The 21,515-nt window shown below is 42.2% G+C and overlaps 1 protein-coding gene across 1 annotated transcript in view; it reads right to left on the bottom strand.

Annotated features, from left to right (window-relative positions):
- The window catches only part of lgr6 (leucine-rich repeat containing G protein-coupled receptor 6), a 36,251-nt gene extending 28,539 nt beyond the window's left edge, over window positions 1–7,712 (bottom strand). Inside the window, exon 1 of the mRNA XM_076096537.1 lies at window positions 7,474–7,712. Within this exon, the coding sequence (XP_075952652.1) occupies window positions 7,474–7,694 (221 nt within the window). The 5' untranslated portion in view covers window positions 7,695–7,712. The remainder of the gene's footprint in view (window positions 1–7,473) is intronic.
- Window positions 7,713–21,515: the final 13,803 nt, after the last annotated feature.

Raw genomic sequence — 21,515 nt, 5'->3', positions numbered from 1 at the left:
TTAGGGGAGAATGACAGGCGGATGTCTGGGTGGAGAAAGCGGCTGTTTAGTCTGAGGCCATGTCATGGGAAACATATTCATGCCCCGTGGGACTTATTCATACCCTGGTATACTGCACATACACACGTGCATGTACACACTCTATGTCCGCTCCCTGTCCTCCCACACACCCTGTCATGAGACGGAGGGGATGAGGGGGGGCGGGGGGGGGGGGGGGGGTGAAAGGTCAAGCACTTCAGTAATGGAACAGGAAGTGTTGGAACAGTCGGCACTACACAACATACAACTGCCTCCAACATGTGGATAGGACTGACAGGCAGCTGTTGTGGGTAGGACATAGCTTTGGGAGCAAAAGGCATTCATAGCCCTGTCCACAGTCCACTAATCTGTTATTTTGGCATTTATTGCTCTGTCTGGCTTTCATATATGTTTGTTACATGACTTGTACCCGACAGCGTGTTTAGTTTCTTCATAGATCGAAGCTGACAGTTTATGCCACATGAAGGAAATGTTTCATGAGCATAGGACAACCACTTTGCCACAGAAATCTGTTTAAAATAATGGCAAAGATGTGTGGAAAAGGGTTCCAAATTTCACCACTTTTCCACACATCCTGAAAAGGTATCTCTTACAGAGGTGTCCTTTCCTGCACACTGATTCGAGGCAGATTCTCAGCAGTGGATACAACAGTGGATGAAACCCGATGAGTATTAGTGTCAGGCTCTATTATGACTTCATTTGGTTGAATGGCAGAAGCAGGAGGACACTGGATCTAGTTAGAGGACCGCTCAAATCCACTCCTGGCTCACTCCGCCTTTACTGCTGCGCTCACAGATGATCAGCTCGTCTGCTCCATATATTTAACAGTACCCACGGATAACATCTAGACCTGAACTTAGATCAGCACTTGATGAAATCTTACCCCATACCAATGAGGACATATGGCTGCTGTTGGTTTAAAGAGATTTAGTTTGGCCTCTTGCCATGCATGTAAAAACTCCAGATTTCCTCTTTTGCTGCTTCTCAGACATGTAATAGAGACGTAAGTCTGGCTGCAGTTGCAAAGGCTCTGAAGTGGCAGAATTCCCTCCAGCCTCTCTTTACAGCAGATGGAAAATACACCTGTGAAGTCCAGTCTTAGCAAGAGTTATACTATTGCCTTATTCCATCATAGTGACCTGACTGCTGTTTCCGCATTCGGATCAGGTCACCTAACTAAATCCTGGAGAGTCATTTCTTTCTCTCCCAACTTTATTCATCTCTCCACCGTCTCTTTTCTACATCCACTCTTCCACTTTCTGGACATTCCTGTGCAGTACCCCCATTTGGCTTCACTATGTACGTGTATGTGTGTGCCCCGAGGTGTGTGTGAAATTTAAGTGTGTCTGTGATTGCTTCTTTGTTCCCGTTAGCTAACTCCTGTCCCAGTGGGCCATTCTCCCGATCTAATCCCTGCTAGCATCGCTGTATCAGCAGTGCTCTGAGGGATGCTTTGACGCTGCGTGTGTGTGCAAGCAAGCACGCATACATCCATGCTTGTGCAATGTATTTCCTTATGTGTAATGTGCACACGGGGGTCTTGTGGGTTCTTGCAAGTGTGTGTGTGTGTGTGTACATTGTTGGAAAGGGCATTAAGTATCATTAGTTCTTACTAGTCATCACCTGCACACTGCCAGCCAAACATGAACCACTTAAGTCGGCAGGCCTGGCCAGTGATCACACAGATAGGCGGAGAGAGTCAGACAGACCCATATCGAGAAACAGAGGGAACTTGGACAGCTATGTCCTACACTTAATGCTATCAAAACTTATGTAAACATTTTCTGAGCCGTTTTCGCAGATATTATACTCATAGCAGTAAAGCTAAGTGCTTTACCGAAGGGAGAAAAGAATATGTCGAAATAGAAGAGACACACAAGATGAGACGCAAACCACCAAATATAAGGTTATACGATGAAAAGAAAGCGAAAGAAAAAAAAAAAAAAAGCATTTCTAAATCATTTTTAATTAGTAATGTTTGCACTGATCTAGTTTCTCTTTAAAATGTGAAAAGCAACAACCGCAATAGAGGACCTTGTTTGTCTTCTTGCAGCAAGAAAATAAGCAACTTTTGGATATGTGGGGACATCAAATCCTAAATTTGCTTTGAACCAATCTGCGCCTTTGAAGAAAACGTGGTATTTTACCCCTGAAAGTTGATAGACAAACAAAAGTAAGTAGTCGCATGTATGTGTTATTTAACTTTTGGCACATACACTGACATATATGACAGCTTGCAAAGTCGCAGGTCATGGATGCACATATGTATACGCATGTGCACGCACTTGAACAGTTAGGGACATTTGTCGTGGCCTGGCCCAGGATTGGACAATGCCTTCTCTGTACTGGAAAAGAGAGGGCTAGTGCACTTGCACAGATTCATGCACACACACTCACACATTCCCATGGATTCCCAGGGTTGGGAAGGGGCTGAATAGGAATCTGGGCCATGCAGGCATTCTGAATCCTCTCAGTCAGAAGCAGCCCTTCACCCCTCAACCACACGTCGCACCGAGCACATTCCTAGGTCCTGTGTCATACTTGTGTCATGCTGCTATCACACGACACATACAGATTTACATAATCAGTAGGTTGGCACAGGTCTGACCCCAACAAATACCAACCACGGTTGTGTTTAGTCCACATGCAGGCTGTGCAGATACTCTCCAAACACATTCTCCACTTTACTTCCCTGATCTCCACCCTATAGTTCCCTTTAAGATCTTGTGTCGTGATTGCTTTCTGCTTTTTTCCAAAGGACAGGATATGGAGCGGTAGAGCACACTATGGCCTCTGTGTCGTCTCTGCCTGCCGCTCCTGAGGGAATCGTCATTGTTTCCATTGTTGTCCTCTACCTGCCTACCTGCCGTCTGTCCCTGGGCGACATTTAAAAGCCTCCCAGGTTGCTCACAGGAAACCACAAACCGCCTATCCCTTCTCTCCAACACCCTTCTGGCATAAATATCTCTTTCGTAGCAGGCCGAAGTGGCTTTTTCTGCTGGTGTTCACCGCTGGGCCTCCAGGGAATCTAGGAGAGAGCTGATGAATTGACCCCTGAGGCAAACATTTGAAGTTTGCAGGAAGGAAGGAAGAAACAAAGTAGTAAGGGAAGGAACGGAGAAAGGAAATACTTTGTGAATAGAATAACTACGATGACATACAGTATGTCACTTAGAGTGGTGATATAGAGAAAATCAAATATCACAATATTTTTTACCAAATACCTTGATATCGATATTGTTTCGATGATTTTAGAGTTTTGACCATTGGTGCTTTCCCAGATATTTACACAATGAGATTCTTAATAAATAATCATCAGTAATGTGGATATAATGACTAAGTGGGTAAAGGCAAATAATAGAAAGAACAGTCTGGCAAGTTCAAAATATTACATCACAACAATAATGCATTTTTAAAACCAGGAAAAGTCAACACTTATGCTTTAATACAATATCCAAAATGTAAGACGATATCTAGTCTAATATCATGATATATATATATCATATCGATAGGCTACATTGCCTTGCCCTATGTCAATGTGTTCTTCCTCTTGATTATGCCTTCAACTCTCCTCCCCAACTTTGATCACAGCTGCTAGTTAGTTGGCATGTTGCCAAAGCACCTCCTTCCTCAACCGACATGCACACACACTTTCTCTCTCTCTCTCTCACGCAAACACACACACACACACCTTGAAAATATTTACCACTTTGCTTGGGTACACCCTTCACTTTTATCTGCTGCCCTGAGCTATATGCATTCATTTAGATTTTATAAAAGCACATTGCACATCAAAGAGTATATATGTACACTTGCTGCATGACCAGCTTCAACACCTGCTTGGAAGACACACACACACACTCAAGCACTTAATGTATGAATTATTGTTCTATCTAAACGAGGAGGCCAGAGGAAACAGGTGAGCAAAGGAGAATAGGTGGGGAACGAAGGACAGACATAGTAAAAGAGAGGAAGGGCAGTATAGTTCAGTTGGGGGGGGGGGGGGGGGGGGGGGGGGGGGGGCACCATAGACGTCTGGAGCCAGGACACTGATGCTGGAGCTGATAGCTGCTAAATAGAGAACCCTCCACTGATAGCACACACACACACACTGTTCTCTTTTTTTCTGAAATTCTCTTATTTTTGTTCATTTTTTCCTCACAAATCCTCCTCTCCCTCCATTCCTTACATACTCTCTCTTTCTTTCTCCCTATCTCTCTCTCTCTCTCAGACATGATGTTTACAGTGTGACCCCGGTCGCTCGTGATAGGAATCATTCCATCAACATAATGGCTTAATGACACGCACACGACTGGTACAGTCACGGCCACCATAAAGGGGCAGGATGTCGTCTCCTGTCTGTGTACAGTGTGTGTGTGTGTGTGTGTGTGTGTGTGTGTGTGTGTGTGTGAGAGAGTGTGTGAGAGAGAGAGTGTGTGCACATGTGCATGTCTGCTTAACCTATAGTCTTCAAAATCTTCAAATGCACATTTCTTTGTCACCAATTTCTAACACTTTTTTCCTTGTCAATTTTCACCCCTGTTCTTCATTTTCCCTCTCTCTTTTTTTTACACTTGCTTCATCTCAACTTTCTAGAAAAAAAAAACCCTCAGCAGTCTGGGTGGTCTTTGCACGCACACACACACGCCTTAGTTTTCCTCTGTCTAGTAATGCACTAGCTGTGGTTTCTTGGCCTCGGCCAAAACACCGTTAGAAATTCACCACGCTCGCCGCTACCACAAAGCATCACCTAATCGCTGCTCAACTCCATCACAGACCAGCCCCGGACCCACACACTATTCTTCTCACACATGCACACACTTCTGACTTCTGAAGGAAGTGTGAGATGTGTGAACACACACCTGACAACCTTGGAAACTGTCTTTGTACAGTATAATCAACTGAATTCTTTATAACATGATTGAATATTTGCCATGAATATGTATAGCCTGTCTATCAAAGGGACAGCTGACTAATTCATTTGCTCCCAGCTAACATTTGTGACAGACGGGTACTTACGGTGTCACTGTGAAGCCATCTCGTATGACAAGTTACCTCACTGCAGCCACACATAAAACAGCACCGATCCCCGATGTACATTCTGTACGTAGTGTTCTCAAACTCAACACACATGCAAACACACCCACACAGACACACACCCTTGGGCACCGTCTTTCCTCTCTAATCTGATATCAAAGAGGTCTTTCGAAGCGTCTCACATGACAGCTCATTTCATGTGTTGCCCACGGAAACGATTATTGTCATAAATCTCTACCCACTCTGCTCTGAGTTGCTCGGAGCACCTTTACATTCCATTGCAGAATCAACCTGTATTCGCCTCAGTGTTGTAAATATAATTGTTTTTGTTTGATTTGTTTTCCGTTATCTATCTGCCTTTATGAAGCGGGGTCATCCAAATGTGCCAACAAAACAACAACTAGAAAGTAGAGTGAATCGTGCACACAGCCTGGATTGACCTCTCGGGCCGCTATAGCATGAACAGTTGAGCTCACTTTGAAGAGTTCTCCGATGACACGGGTGAATGATGTCATATTCTTTCACAGCATTGTGTGGATGTGGTTTGTAATGTGGACTGTTCCCAAGCAAATCCCTGTGACCTCGGCAGCCTACAGTATGTGCTGTGGAGGCTAATCCAGCCTCCGCAGCACAGTGGGGCGTGCTGGACAGCTCGACAGATCCTGGTGGGGTTTGGACCGGCTCTCCGCTGTTGTAACCTTTTATACTCCAGGACGAAATGAGAAACTGTAGCCTGGTGTGCTGGGTTCGGGATCGTGTGTGTGTGTGTGTGTGTATGAGAGAGCATGTGGGCAGGGTTAGGAAGGGGAGGCTTCTATGTTTTTGTTTGATGATTTTTATCAGCGAGGCATATGAGAAATCTGTGATTCCCTTATCTTAATTTGTCGCGGCATCTCTCCTGCTGTCCCACATTCCCTTTTCTCCCCTCTGCAGTTGTTTGTGTGTGTGTGTGTGTGTGTTGGGGGGGGGGGGGGTGTCACTGTGTGTGTGGGCATGTGCGGTTGGTCTCTGAGTTTATTTATCTTATTCTAAATCAGCCCTCAAAGTCACTAATTGGTCCAGTTCCACTGTTAGGTAACAAGGGGGAAATGAGCAATTACTCTTGTGTTTGTAGGGAATGAGTGTGTATCTGTTGGGCCAACCACACCGATGTTCTCATAGGTAGAGTGATTCCTGGATGGAGTTAGAGACTGTATTTCACTTCTATAAACTCATGTGTTTTATCTCTTGAAGAATTCAGTGAAATCTGGCCGTCCCAGGCTCCCATGACAGCCAAAGAGTCGGGCATCGGTCAAGTAGTCTTATATGTATCTCTTTTAGAGTCGTTCTCTACATAAACTGTGGATCTTTCCTCCCTCTATCTAAATCCAGTCCCTCTACTAATGTAATACTTGTAGAGCCCCTAGAGAGCAACTTCTCTACGACACCCTTTTTCCTGGATTTGACTTCTATCATTTCAATATCAGGTATCACAAAGTGTCTCTAATCTTTCCTCAGAGGCTTACGTAGTGAAGAAATTTGAAAGATCTGGCTTCAAGCCACAGCAGGGTGGTGTAAGGAACTGCTCAGATCTGCTGTCTTTTTCCATGATATTAGTCTTAAGATTCTCTTATTGCTCGTAAAAAACTTTCTGGTTTTGAAGTGCGCCTAATTCCTGTAACTCTTTATGGTAAAAGTTATTAATAAGTAACGTGAATTATCATGTTTCTAATTGTATTTACAGTGTGTGCCACTTCTCTAGCCAGACTTTCAAACACAAGGTCATGAATCAGATTAAAAAATTCAGTCAAAGGACTGAAAGAAAGGTAAGTCCCTCAAAGAGCCAATTTTGTCAGGTTATGGAGCAAAACAAAAATACAGAATTAAAATTTCTATCTGTTTAACCATTTTGGTATCAAACAATATTAGACACAAATAAGTGACATGAAATGGTCATTAAACTTCACACACACAAACACACTTGCATATATGTACACAAAGGCATACACACACTCTCACGCTGGGTCTCCAGTTGGCGCTCAGAAACCTGATACTGAAAGAAGTGGTCCAGTCATTTAGCCATAGTGATCAACGCACACATGTTCCCTCTTGGCCCTGTCTGCTTTTGTGGAGGCTACATGCAGATTCTGCTGCTGTTTCCTGGTCATGCATCGTAGTGATTGTTGCCTTCTCCTCTATTTTTAAAAGAGGAATCCCAGCTTGACTAAGCTGTTTTTTCAAATTACAAATGAATAATCAAGACTGGCAGTTGCAAAAAAGTGGAAACACAAGAAAAGCATTATTGGGGTCCAGGAAACGATCAGGACAAAGTGAAAGGCCTGGAGCTGGAAAGGTTAAAGGGGAACGGGACAAGATGACACACCTGGAAGTCCCAAACTGTGAACATGTGGTACTCACAGGTAAGTGGTGAGAGGGCTGAGGTTGGTCGGCACAGACGATAGTCCCAACTCCGAGCAGTCCACCATGACAAAGATCCCATCTTCTTCACACTGGCACGGAGACGGGCACAGCGCTGCCGCTTGCCCCTGTCTGTCCTGGATCCGTCCGTACCCCCACACTCCGGGGGCGGACCCCCAAACTCCTCCAGTCACACAGAGAAGCAGAAGCACAGGCAGCATGTCTAAATGTCCACCTGTCTTCAACTACACCTGTAGAGATGTCTGTCTTGTCACACTCTTTTTTTCCCTCTATGGTGTTTGAAGAGGCAGCTTTGATCAAGTAAGGAGGTTTCAATGTTTCTTTGCTTTCCCAAATACTCAGCTCCTGGCTCTGTGCAAAAGCCCCTTACTGTCCTTTTCTCCTGGTAAGGTTGTCCACACTGTAAAACGGTCCCTGTCACAAGTTCTATCTCCTCATCTCTCTATATCTCTCAGTCACCACTTTATCCCCAGGGGTTGTTTGGAACTTCTTGCGTCTTTTCCCTGTCTGCCCTCTCCTTTCTTGCTCTCTTTCTCCCCCAAACACAGTCCCTCTTTCTCCCACTCTCTCTCTCTCACTCCTTGTATATATATTTTGCTCTCTCCCTCTCTCTCTCCCTCTCTCTCCTTACCTATTGTAGAAGGAGCGCATGAGTTTTGAATGAGCCACCCTCATTGGTCCACAATTTAGGGATGGGCTGGAGCATCTCCGGAAAGTAGGAGGGACCCGCAATCCTCAAACTCTTCCCTCTCTTTCTCCCTCTCTTCCTCTCCCCTTGTTTTACTTTTCCTAAAAGCTCGATGTGATAAGAAAGAGTGAGTGTTTAGTTTGCTGAAGGGGGTGGCTTGGCAGTACAGTGGTGTGAGACGAGATTTCTTCTTGAGGGACCTTATGAATGGAACTGGGAGAAAATGAGGGAGGGTGTTTATAGCTGGAAGAGAGAGGATGAAAAAGAAAGCTCTGAGGGATAAGACTGGCTGTGTTTGACTCTGTGAGAGGGATGCAGAGGGTGAGAGTGTGTGACTGGAAGTGACTGTTTGGAGGAAATTGGAATTCTGACACTTCAGCACCCCTCAGTCCCCAGAAAGAGCCAAATCCAGTGTCTCGTAAGTCACACCTTCTCAGGTTTCTGCTGCTGGAATGTCGCGATCGCACACACACGCACATGGGTCACCCATAGAAAATAACAGATTATGAGTGACCGGCGCAAAGGAACTCGCATATCCATTTCATATACACACACACACACACACTCCGGTCTATAGAGAGAGGAGTGTGGATTTGTAAAGAAGTGTCAGCTGCCTCGGGCTAAAGCCTATCTGTATTTCATAGTCGATGTGCTCACTTGCAGGTTTTCCTGAGAATCTTGAAAATAATCTCATCCAACCTACCTTTCTTTTATTCAAACACATAATTCTTGTCTGTGTAGATTTCGTACGAAAATCAAATCTGTGCTTTTCCTGATATGCTGAAGGCAAATGATGGCTGTATACTTCCAGATAAGAATGCTGTAAAATTGGACTCTCTGCTTCATATGTACGGGATGTTACATAACCTCCTAATGATGCATTCTATAATTATAACAAATCAAAGAAAGTAAAACTGGCTCGCCATTCAAAGCAGAGCTGACTTTATGCTATCCTTTTGTTCGATTTTAGAAGTATCTCCCAGAAGCAGTATAGTTCAGTACTTGAAATAGGGATTAATTAATATAACAATGCACCAATTGATGATTCTAATATATTTGAGCAATTTAGCAGAAATCCTCAATGGGGTTAACATTAAATCACACCTCATAATTCATGTTTTGGTGATTTTCATGGTTTAAGAGAGGGATTACATGGTCTTCAATGAGTTGATAACCACTTGGGCTCACGAAATCTTTTCAAACCCCTCTGGATTAACGGAAAAATGCACGGTAGCCAATGTGGAAAACAAGGTTCTCTTAGTTCCTGGAAAGTGGAGGCTTGAGGAACTGTTGTATGCACGCAAGTGCACGCATGTACGAAGCCAAGAACAACGATGCAACATGAGAATTTATGAAACTGGGAATAGAATAACTGCACACCATGCTATTTGAAAACTATACAGTTATAAATGTCTTTGCCCCCAGTTGAATTTGTCTACCGCTCCAGCTGGTCTGTCCATCTATCTCTTCTGTCTTTCTTTCTCCAAAATTCTCTGTAGGCTGAATAGTTTCTCATTAATTAATTAACATTCCTATGCCACTGTGTTTTCTGAGGGGCCTTTGTTGCCCCACAAAAACTCTTTCAGAGCTGTTCCTCACATAGTCTCTCTCTCATGCTCTCTCTCTCTCTCTCTCTCTCTGCTCTCGCTTTTCTCCCTCTTTGTAGTGGAATGTGCGTTGATGCTCTCTCTGTCTATTGTCGGTTTAAAAAATGTTGCCTGAATTGTTTCCAAGTGATGTTTTATGGTATTTCTTTCTTTCACTACCTCATATGCAAATAGGCAGATATACAGACCCTTCAGAGCAACACCTTGCTTGATCCTACAGCAACATATACACACACGCACATGCTCCTCATACACCCGCAAACGCTCCCTGGGCTCAGCACCTCACCCCTTCTTGCGCACAGAGCCCTGTCATCTTTTTAAATGCTCTTTAATTGTCTGGCCCTGGGGAAGCCCTAAAACACACGTACTGTAAAACCTGCATATCTGGTCTACTGGATGTGTGGAAGGTTAAATGTGAGTCAGTGTAGCCTCATCCAGTTTTCTAACACTCAAGCAAGTGATTTCAAATCATTTTCAACCAAAGAGGTAAAAAGCGTCTTTAAAATTAGTTTATAAAGAAGTTTGTTTGAAAGTAGACGCATATTCTAAGGCACTGGGCTAATATATACATTTGTATGTACATATAAAAATGATTGAGTACTAAATAACCAGAGCAGTGGTGTTGTATTTTTGAGCAGAGCTGCTACTGATCCCTCAACATCAGCAATTTAACTAGCTAATCTCACATTCAGCACGCCTTCTTACTTCACACAGAGAGATACAAATGGCATACAAGTTTACTTGATACTGTGTAAGGTGAAAAAAGTTTGAATCCCATTAAACCGGATAGGCTCTTTAAAGAAAACATTGCTATTGTCTGTATGAAACATTTGTTGTGGGATAAATCTGTCAATTGAGTTATTTAGTGCTATACTTGACCATGTGTGTCAATAATGTTCAAATCACACATTTTTTTTCGATGGGGGGGTTAAATCAAATTATTCTCAGGGTTCCAGAAAGGCTTGCTAACAGTTGTTAGCATTTGTTCATGCAACTGGAAAAAGTATGCGTGCGCCTCTCTCTTCTTCTTTCTCACACTCACTCCCTCGCTCACACACACACACACTATCAAACAGTCTGCATCAGATCAAAGCCAGAGCTCCCTCCCCTCTTCTCCCCCATCCTTCCTCTCTCCCTCTCTGGGCTGTAAACACTATCCAAGCAACGGCAGCCTTGAAGACACAAAGACAAGTAGCTACCTGACACCTGACACTAACTTGAGAGCACTCACCATGGTCTACCTGGGAATAAAACACATACACACACACACACATACACACACACGGCTACCTGAGCTCCTTGCAGCAAGAAGAGCCCATTCAGGGAGAGAACAGAGAAAGTATCCGTGCAATCAACCCCCCCCCCAACACACACACTCCATCCCACCTCACCTCCTCACCCACATCCCCTGCCCCATCCCCCTCACATAACCTCTTTCCCACCCTAGCCCTGTACATCTAACACCTACCAGAACCTTTCCAATCCAAGCCAGATAAAAACAACAAATCAACAGAAGCGTGTGCCTATTTTTGCACACTTGCATGTCTGGAGACGCATGTACAAGCAAATGTGCCAGTGTCTGTATTCGTGCAGAGGCAATTGAAGGCTGACTCAGGTGTGCTCAGCGGAAGCAAGTGAGACGCCGTGGGTCGTCAGTGGCGGCAACCTAGGTGTGTACTTTGGCTTTTCATGTGAAACCACCTGAAAGCTAACAAAAGGTCCCTCTCCTTCCCTCCATGCCTCCCCCCGTCCTTCTCTTCCTCTCTGCATCTCACGGTACAAAGGGAAGAAATGAATGAAAGAAAGAGCAGTGGCGGAAGGGGGATGAGGTAAGGGGATGAGATGCAAGGGTGGGGCAGGGTGGGTGAAGAGGGGGGGGGGGGGGGGGGGGGGGTGTTGGCGAGTGGGAGAAAACGGGTGGAGGTATTTTCCTGTGTGTTTGTAGTTTGTGTGGGACAATAGTAGGCCCAGGGACGTGGTTCGTGATGGTGTTAAGCAAAGCAATCCATCACAGGCTGGTAAGAGCTCTTCTGGAGCCCTCATCTGGAGGGTCGGAGGTTGGTGTCTTTTCTGTAATACAGATACAGAAGTGTTATCGATACAGCATAATTAAACAGTGGTTATGGTGGTGGCCCGATTGACGGGGTCATCACACAAGCTTAGCGCCCACTCTCGGGTTCCCCCCTAAGTAAACACTGTTAGCTCTGTCAGCACCGTTGACGTTGTTTGAACTGTTTGCACCGTTAGCTGCTTGCCACCGACTAAGCGTTCTCAATAATGAAAGCTGTGTGGAGGCAATATATATGCACTGAATTCTGTATTGAGTGCCTTTAAATGATAACTGATGACATTATATCCCAGCAGTGGGAATGATTTGTTTATTTATGTATTTCATTTAATTGTACGGTGCCTTTTGCAATAAACATACATGTTACCCTTTGATCCTGAAGCTAATTCAACAGCACTTTACAAGCAGGACAGGACACAAATACAAAATTAAAATCCAAATGTATTTTTTAATTCACATTTAAAAACATCAACAGTTGACCAAAGTGCTTATTGCTTACACAACAGAACACACAATGTCTGCAATAAGTATCTGTTAGACAAATTAGAAGGAAGGATATTATGTGCACAAAGCAACAAGACGACAAAAAATCTGCGGACATGCTGGCAGCGCAGTAAAGCTCTGTTTAGCAACAGTGCTTTGAGCTTAATGCTAACATGCTGATGTTTAGCAGATATAATGTTTACCATTCTCACCGTGTTAGTTAAGCCCGTTAGCACGGTAACATTTACTAAGTAGCACCAGACACAAAGTACAGCTGAGGCTGAATGTCAGTAGTTTTGCAGGATTTTTGGTCATAAACGAAACTGTTGAAAATATAAATATTTTGACCTGAGGATGGTGCTAGAAAACATAAATGCATGAACCAATTTCCTTGGCAATCCATCTAATAGTTGAAACGACATTTCACTCAAAACCACAAATTTGAACCTCATGGTGGTGCCGGAGAAACAAGTCAACGGGATCTATCCTCTGAGGACCATTAATGTTTGTAGAAAATGTCATTGCAATCCATCCAATAGTTGTTGAGATCTTTCAGTTATGGGCCGACCAACCGTTAGACATTGCCACCCATAGAGACACATTGCTACCATTTCTAATAAGAACTGTCAATGGTCACAGGGTTGAGTAGCTTTTAGGAGACTTTCCACACAATTCACAAGACACAACATTGAATATAATATACAATTCTCAAAGCTTTTATTCTGACATAGCTTTATGTTTTTATTAGTATAATGTGAAAATATTGTATAATTCTGTAAAATAGTAATGTATTAGTTGCATCACCTACTGAAAGTAGTGGAAAAAGTTAATCTAAGTAAAAACATGCCACTTAAGAATTGGGACAATAACAATATCACCAAAAATCTCAATGAAAAATACAATGTGTTATGCTGGTGCTTAAATATTTGTTGTACTCTCATTGGTGTGATAACTAACAATAAACATAAGAGGGAGCCCCTCCTACACTGCACACTGGACCGTTAAACAGGAGCAGATACATTCAGGTGGAGAATGTGGTCTTCTCAGCAGTGAAAGAAAAAAGATTTAAAAAAACAAAAGCTAAAAGCAACAAAGTTTTCCCTCTGTATGTTTTGATATTCATACCATGACATTGTCAGGAAATATATCTGTGTATTAAGCTAAATAATTGATTAAATCCAGAGAGTACTATGTGCTTAAACATGCCTCTGCTCGGCTCAATAAAATATTCCCCAAAAAATGATCTTAAGAGGGAAGATAACTTTAAATGCTCTACACACAAACACTATCCCTCACGTTAAGTTGTCTCTAAGACAAAGCTTTCTTGTGTTTTAATCTTCACTCTGCTTGTTGTCTCTGCAGTCACAGTGTGATATACGAGGGTTAATGTGGTGAAATAGGTTGACTAAAGCAGACAGGTCTGCACTTGTACACTGCCAGAGAGATAGACACTCCACTCTGTTTGATGATATTCTGAGCGACGCCAGTGGCGCTGCAATCACGAGGATGTGTGTTTTTCAGTGAGTCTGTAGGTGCGTGTGTTTGTCTGTGTGACTGTTACACATTTTAAATATTTATAAAAAGTTGATTGACCTAGAAATCATTTTGTGATCACTGTGGCAAAGACTTTCTAATCATGCATCCGTGTGTGTGTGTGTGTGTGTGTGTGTGTGTGTGTGTGTTCTGCCTGATAGTATCAGCCGTGTCAGTGTGGAGGGAGACTGATGTGGAATGTTAACTGTGACTGAAAGTAGTGGACTGTCTCCATAGAGTCCCATTCATGCAGAACATAGATAGGACTGGCAGGAGACTCAACACAATGTAGTGAGAGATGCAGAGAGGAGCCTTATTATTGTAGGTTTCACACTCGACTCATAATAATATAATTCCAGTTATCTGAAAAGTACAGAGCAGCAGTTGAAAGATCACAGCTATAATAACAGAAATTAGGCACCTGGTAAGACGGAAACGGATTATCAATGACAGCATGATTACAATAATCTTAGTAAATCATACCACTATATTGTGTAAACCGCTCTTTATGGGCTCCAGGTTAGACTTTCATTTAGACAATGAAATGGCGCCCTCTTCAGCCAAAAGACAGAACAGCATCACTGCAGCAGTTAAGGAACTAACGACCAGCTGATGGCGACAATCCTCCAGTCTCACAGTTTGCCAAATTCTTAATATAACAAAGCTCCCTGTGTTTTACATATGCAATGGCAGAAAATGAGGTTAGTCGTTATGAATGTTTTCAAATAAATGTCCCGTTGAATTCACAGGAAACACAGTCAAATTATTACACTGATAGAAACAGCAGCTCCTTGAACCCCGATGGGATAAACATACAACATCCTTTAAACATATATATTCAACAATGTTTAAAGTACAAAAACGTGTTTTTCAATTTTTTTTTTTCAAGCTTTTGTGACTGCAATAATCCAAAATAAAATATAAAAAGGTAGAATTTCTCCTTCATTTTGTTAAAGGCCTAGGGCTTAGTTTGTTAAGAACATGACATATACAGCTGTATACTGTACTGTAGGTACATTTACACGTATTTTTTGCATTTATGACACCCACTCAGTTGTTTTCAGTTCTCAGGTTGAAGGTGCATGCTGGCTCACTGTCACACGGTCGTGGCTTACTTACTTCTACATTTTATTAACGATACCTGTGATTTTCTATACTTTGACAAGTAGAAATATGGCTGTGAATAAGGGCTGTCATGTCTGCAGTGAATAGTGGAAATGTAATAAATACAAAGACATTGATATTAGTTTCTGTGTAGAAGAAGCACGTTTCAACTGATTCCACTGTTGTCTTAGATAAGTCACAAGTAATTAAAGTTTACTAATGTCAGTGAGCTCTAAACAATGCCTTCCACTAAAATATTTAAGATCTAGTGTCAAGCATGTTACTGTTAGATTGTCAGCCTAATATAGACTAAATCAGTACTATTTATAAGAGCCTGAACAATAAATGAATACATTAACTTCAAATAGCCTTGCAGTTTGCATGTGTGTTTATATTATGTATTTATGAGAATAAAATTAATATTGTCAGGTTCATTACTCGAGATAAAGCTAAACTTGCTGATGTTTACCACCATGTACAGTTAGACAATAGAGGAGCTGTGCTTTTTGTAGAGGTAGTCTCTACTTTGCATCCACCTTTTCTATCAACTGCCTATTGCAACACATCCGAGTCTACGCCCTCTTCACAAAGAATGTGCCTTTCTCTCTCTTTTTCCTTTAGTCAGTGTTCATCTGTGGTTTTCCTCTGGTCAGAGTCCCCCTTTCTGTAGGCCTGAATCTCTTTCTGCTGAGGCGGCATTTAAATGTGCAGCGTGATCTGGGTCTTTCCTTTGGAAGGATCATAGGCAGAAGTTGATGTAGTCTATTGTGCAGCCGGAGAGCCCCGTCCAAGTTCCAGTCTCTCGGATTACATGGTGTTGTGAAATTGTGACAGTCAAGCTTCAAGCGTTCAACATTAAGGGCTTTTTCATCCTAATAAATAATCATACATAAAATAATTTTACAGCCACAGTGATTGTTGTAAAAAACAACAACACGATGAAGACCAAAGGGGGTTAGAGTTTTCATTAGCACTGCCGTTACTGTTCTAGCTTTAACACTTTGATTACGTTACCCAAACCACAGGAACTCAACACAAACTGTCCTGTCATTATATTTTTCTGACCACACTCTGGCCTTTGAAGATTTCAGAGAAGCAGAAGTGATGAATATCCGATATTCGCCCAGACAATGACGTGGTATTCTGTGGAAAGAGGAAGCCTCTTCCCTACCATAATGTTGTGAGCTCTTTCTAGAGCAGCCAGGCTAACCATAGGACAAATGTGTCAGCATGCGTGTAATGCACCTACACGCATGCTGACACATTTGTCCTGACTCCGCCAGACACTCCTAAAGATGCAGAAATCACAGCAGAAAAAACCCGACTGGATGTAGTTTCCATGGATTCAACGTTAATCAAATAAAACTGTGAAGTGCATTGTTGTGATATGCCATTTTTGGAATTTATTCCAGCCCTTACTGACGACTACTTCTTTTTAATATTGCTTTATGTTTTTTTTCTCTTGAGACCATCATACAGCAGAGATGTGGACATAAAAAATAGTTTACAGAAGTATAAACTAATTGCAACTTAACTTCACTTGCAAATGACATTTGACTTGGTTACTTCAGCAAACATGGGCGCCTGGCCCTTGAAATCCCCGCAGGGCCAAGAAAAGCAGTGAGATTCATCCCAACGATGCTGCGCAGAAGCAAGGCCTCACAGAGCTGCTTGAATGGCTGCAGACTCTTTGTCTTGTTTATTGTTAAATTCAAGGTAAATCAGATTTCATGTTATTTACCAGTTTATGTTCTAGGTCAGATGTGGGAGGTTGATAGAAAGACAGCTATTGTTTTCATCTACCCACCCTTCATGACAACAGCTGTGGAGTAGAGGTGTGGGCCTCCAGCAGGAGAATACACTGTGATCTGGTCAAGCTGTGCTTACAGAAAAATAGGCATGGCTTCCCTGAGTGTGGCGTGTGGGCTTTCCTCTGTGCAACAGGGACTGATTTCAAAATAGCTCATCAAAGACCCTCCGGCCCTTTATTGCTCTCTTTCTGAGCGAGACGGAAAAATCTCATGGAGATGTTTTATTTTATCCTCAGAGCTCAGAAGAAATGTCACTCTCTTGCTCTGCCTTTCTTTGTCTGGTGCTTATCTCACTGTGAAAACATATGATTTATGTCCAGTCTTTGCACTCAAGTTGATGTGTTATTCCGATAAGGATGGTGGGTTTATGCGCGTTTCTGTGTCTGGTTTATGACTGTTTATTGAGACCACAGATTGTGGGACTGCCTACTGGACGACACAAACAATCCGTGGGAATGCAAATTCCCACCAGTTCCCAATCCCATTCCTTATCTCCAGCATTCCCATATGAGGGATGTATGTTAGCCTCTGTAACCAGGACCACTTGACCACTGCACTGCCAGTGACTATGTATAAATTATATGTATTTATGTACACACTGCAATTTTGTTAAGATTAGTTAAATTAGCATGACAATTTTGAAAATAAACTGTAGAAAGTAGTGCACAATAAAAAAAAAAAATCCAAGTTGGAACCAACAACAATAGATTTTTAAAAAAACACTGAGTTCAAAGAAGAAAGAGACAAAAGAAAAATACAGACAAAGAAAGCAACAGAAGTGTGTGAGAGCGATATATGTGGTGGAGGTGGTGATGTTGGGGGGTCAACCTCAGGTTTTGCATACTTGCCAGTGTCTCTAATACACAACACGTATCCAACACCTCGCTATGTCCAACTGCCTCCTCACCTGCCAGACTGTTCCTCCACTGGGACCCTGCCCATGCGTGTGAACATCAAACAGATTTCCAAAAAGCTGTTGCTCCTCACAAATCATTAAAACCATCATCAGGCCTACAGTTGTACAAATGCTTAAATCAACTGGAGTAACATGAAATAAAGAAATTTAATGAGAATTTTTGCTCCCAAATCTAATGCAATTCAGTCAAAAATGTGTGCAATGTCCACCGATGAATATTCAACACATTACTGAGTTCAGATATTCAACTGTATGGAGTCCATGCTGCTGTTTGTTTGTTGGTGGATTATGGCTTTATAGCTTCTTCGTGAGGCCGTATTACACAAACTGCCTCCTTATTTATGTTCTCTTCTGATTACTGAAACTATCAGTAACTGCAACCTTCAATGATGTAGACAAATTATGTTTTTCATTACTCAAACCTGCACTGTCTTTGGTGCCTTTAACATTGTTGTACCCTCATCTTGGTGTGAGTTCTAGAGTCACCTTAAACTAGAGTATTTTCTAAGCATGGAAGATTATAAAAACATACAGGGTTTAAGACTATTTGACCTCTGCATGTACATGTTGTATTACTCAACACTGCTACCTAAGCCTGTGGATTGCTTCTTTCATGTGAAACTTTTTATAAAGCTGTCTTGGCCGTCATGATTCTTAATGGGAAATATAAATATAAAAGAAAAAAAATCGCTTGACACACAATACAAAAATACGCACACACCCGTACGCACACACCTTTTTGTCTAGGCGTTAGGGGAATTCCCAGTAACTTGCATGTGTACAGGTGATTTGCGTATGTTCACTAATCTAGGGGGTTTGGCTATAACTGTAAACCCACTACACCTGGACACACACACAAACACACACACGTGGCCCCATACTCATCAGCAACTGATGACCGCGTTGATAAGCCGAATAGCCGAGTGCTTCACACACTAATGGTCAACAATGTTTGTATGTGTCTATGTGTGTGTGTGTGTGTGTGTGTGTGTGTGTGGACATTCACCCGTCAGTTTTCCAATTCACCTGCCATTCTGTGACCGTTAAACATCACAAGTGACTCGGATGCAATAGAGACAGACGTAGTGAGACAGACGAAGTGATCAAATCTCTCACACACCCACACGCAGCTCACACACACACACACGTGATCAGCAACACAAGAAATGTGCAATTGCCACAGAATGACAGTGGTCACTGGTCAGTGGCCTGTAGACGGTCAGATATTGCAAATTTATTTTTGTCAAGCGATTAATATACCGAAATAATGTGATGTATAGTATGCAGTAGCGGTTATGTCACAGTTTTAGCCCGGGTTTCTTAAAAATGATAATTGACAACATTGTTAAGGCAGTTTCAAAAACACAAATTAGGGTTCAAACCTGCATGTCCTAAAAAAGCAACACTGCTCTGGTCACACCTGCCTCACTCTGTGTGTTTCTGACTGCAAGGGTCCAATGTCTCTCTTGTCTTATCACATTGTCTGAGTCCTCCAGGTGCAAGCTGAGTTATAGGAATCCAAACCGTCACTTATTTCACTGAGCGCTCAGGGTTTTTCCGAACACGTTTAACAAGTCTATATATAAAGCTCTTGAGAAGTGTCTTTATCATTTGACAGCAAATCATTTCTCCTGCTTCTCCTTCAACTACTACTGTTACTGCAACATCTACGTCCACTACTAGCACCCCCAGTCTTACAAATACCAGTAGTGCTACTGTAACTACTACTACTACAAGAATGCTGCTACTGAAGATGGATTTTGGGGGTTCAGGCAGTTGCCTTTCTTTGCCTATTGGTAAAGTCTGCCCCTGACTTCCACTACAACCACTGCTGCCACCGTTTTATTACCCATATATGTGTTGTTATCCATATATGTGTTGTTATGGATAGAAATGCAATGCTCTCCCAGAGTGGTATCGATCTTCCCCTCTAACTCTCAGAGAGAGAATGAATAAGCATATTTTCCAAAATGTCCATTCCTTTAACCACACAAACCCTCACCTAATCTCACCTCATCTGTGATCTCAATGTAAACCTGTAAACCTGTGTGTCTTAGCTTTGTATCTAACTCTAGCCATGTCAAGTCTTAAAGTTAGAACTGTAGACGAAATGTTCGAGTCTAAGACAGCACCTGGCAGGCCTTGTTTAGATATGCGTCATAGTTTGTTGTTTTAATATTTCAGCCTGTGACGTAGAGTGGGGCAGAATTCAGAAAATCTGTGAAATAACTTAACTTTTTTTTCTTGATGTCCAACGTGTGTTTAGACAATCTTATTACCAATCCAGGACATTAAAGACCACTCATAGTTTATACTGATTCACAGCTTTACTTACTTTGTCTACTGCTGTTGTGGTTGTTATTGTATTGGTATTGGTATTGTATTGGAATTGGCATCTGCCTTTCTAAAGGTATGGGTATGGTACTGGATTGGAATTAGGAATTGGTATTGGTATTGATGTTTTGTCCAAAAAAAATACATAAAACAAAAAAAAGATGTTTTGAAAAGTGATGTAAAAACTAAAAACGTTGCCAAAGCTTCATAGGCAAATTTAATGACATAAGTATTGGCTTGTGGTTTTTTAATGTTTGCATGCTTGCGTGTCAAAGGACGTTACACCTACAACTGAAGTACTTCAGTCAATTTCATTCAAGTCAATTTCATTCAAAACAAATCTCTAGTGGATGTTGTGTTTGCGTCACAGACAGTGAAGGCTCATAAAAAAGACAATTATTATGCATATTGTGGGGGCGGTGGAGGATGGTTATACTGTATCTACCGTGATGGGAAATATATTTATTACTTTTGCAGTGCAAGCAAACATTTCACATAATAACTGATGTCTTACCACATCATACAGATTATGGGCTACACTGTGGTTTGATTTTTTACTTATGGATGTGTGCTCATTTGTTAGCCAGTTAGCATCTTGAGGGTTAAAAAGGGAGTATGGCATCATGTGCTTGAAGTACGGGAAACGCTCCTGATATTTGTGTGTGTGTGTGTGTGTGTGTGTGTGTGTGTGTGTGTGTATGTGTGTGTGTGTTTGAGAGAGAGAGCGAGAGAGCGGTTCATGAAGACTGCAATATTCCAGATGGTCCGGCTGTAACACCGGTGGGAAATCACGGGCACTATTAGCTCAGCTGCTGCTCTGTTTCAATCAATCATAAAAGACTGGATACACTTTGACTTAGTGACCCTCCATGACCCAGTGTTGTTTCTTTGTGTACTTTGATAGGTTTACAGTGTAGTGGCCTGTGGTAATATTTCACTGTTGTGAATTTCTACACAAAACTTGACAAGTTGTAAAGTTGCTGATGCCATTCCCGTGAGCCCAGTTTGAGTCTTTATCATGTTGAGGTGATAGCCCATGAATAAAACACAGGGTGTATAATGTGCCAGTGCCAGTCCGGCGCTACATTTGGATTTATTATGACACTGCATATCAGGTCATAAATATCTGTGTCAAAGACATTTTAAAGGAACAATATATGACTTAATATAGCAAGTATTAGCAAGGTAAAGATATAGTAATGTTTACCTGTGCAGAGAATGAAGTTGCTCTCCCTCTGTGTGTGTTGTTATCCAAGCTTCTCCTTGCTTTGCTTACATAGCTGGGCTGGCCATGTGTGCATTTAGTGCATATTTCTGCATAATAGTGCATATTAGTGCATGTGAGCGTACCCTACTGGCTAGCTCAGGGCCACCGCTCTAATCTGGCGGTCACAACGTAGCGTAGCTTTTATTTTTTTTAAGGTTAAATGTATATTTACACGTTTCTGTCTCTGTCTCTGTCTCTCTCTTTCAACCC

This window comes from Anarhichas minor, unplaced genomic scaffold, assembly GCF_050575085.1.
Source record: "Anarhichas minor isolate MPS153535 unplaced genomic scaffold, ASM5057508v1 ptg000003l, whole genome shotgun sequence".
Classification (NCBI taxonomy): Eukaryota; Metazoa; Chordata; class Actinopteri; order Perciformes; family Anarhichadidae; genus Anarhichas; species Anarhichas minor.
This window is presented reverse-complemented; position numbering and strand designations above follow the sequence as displayed.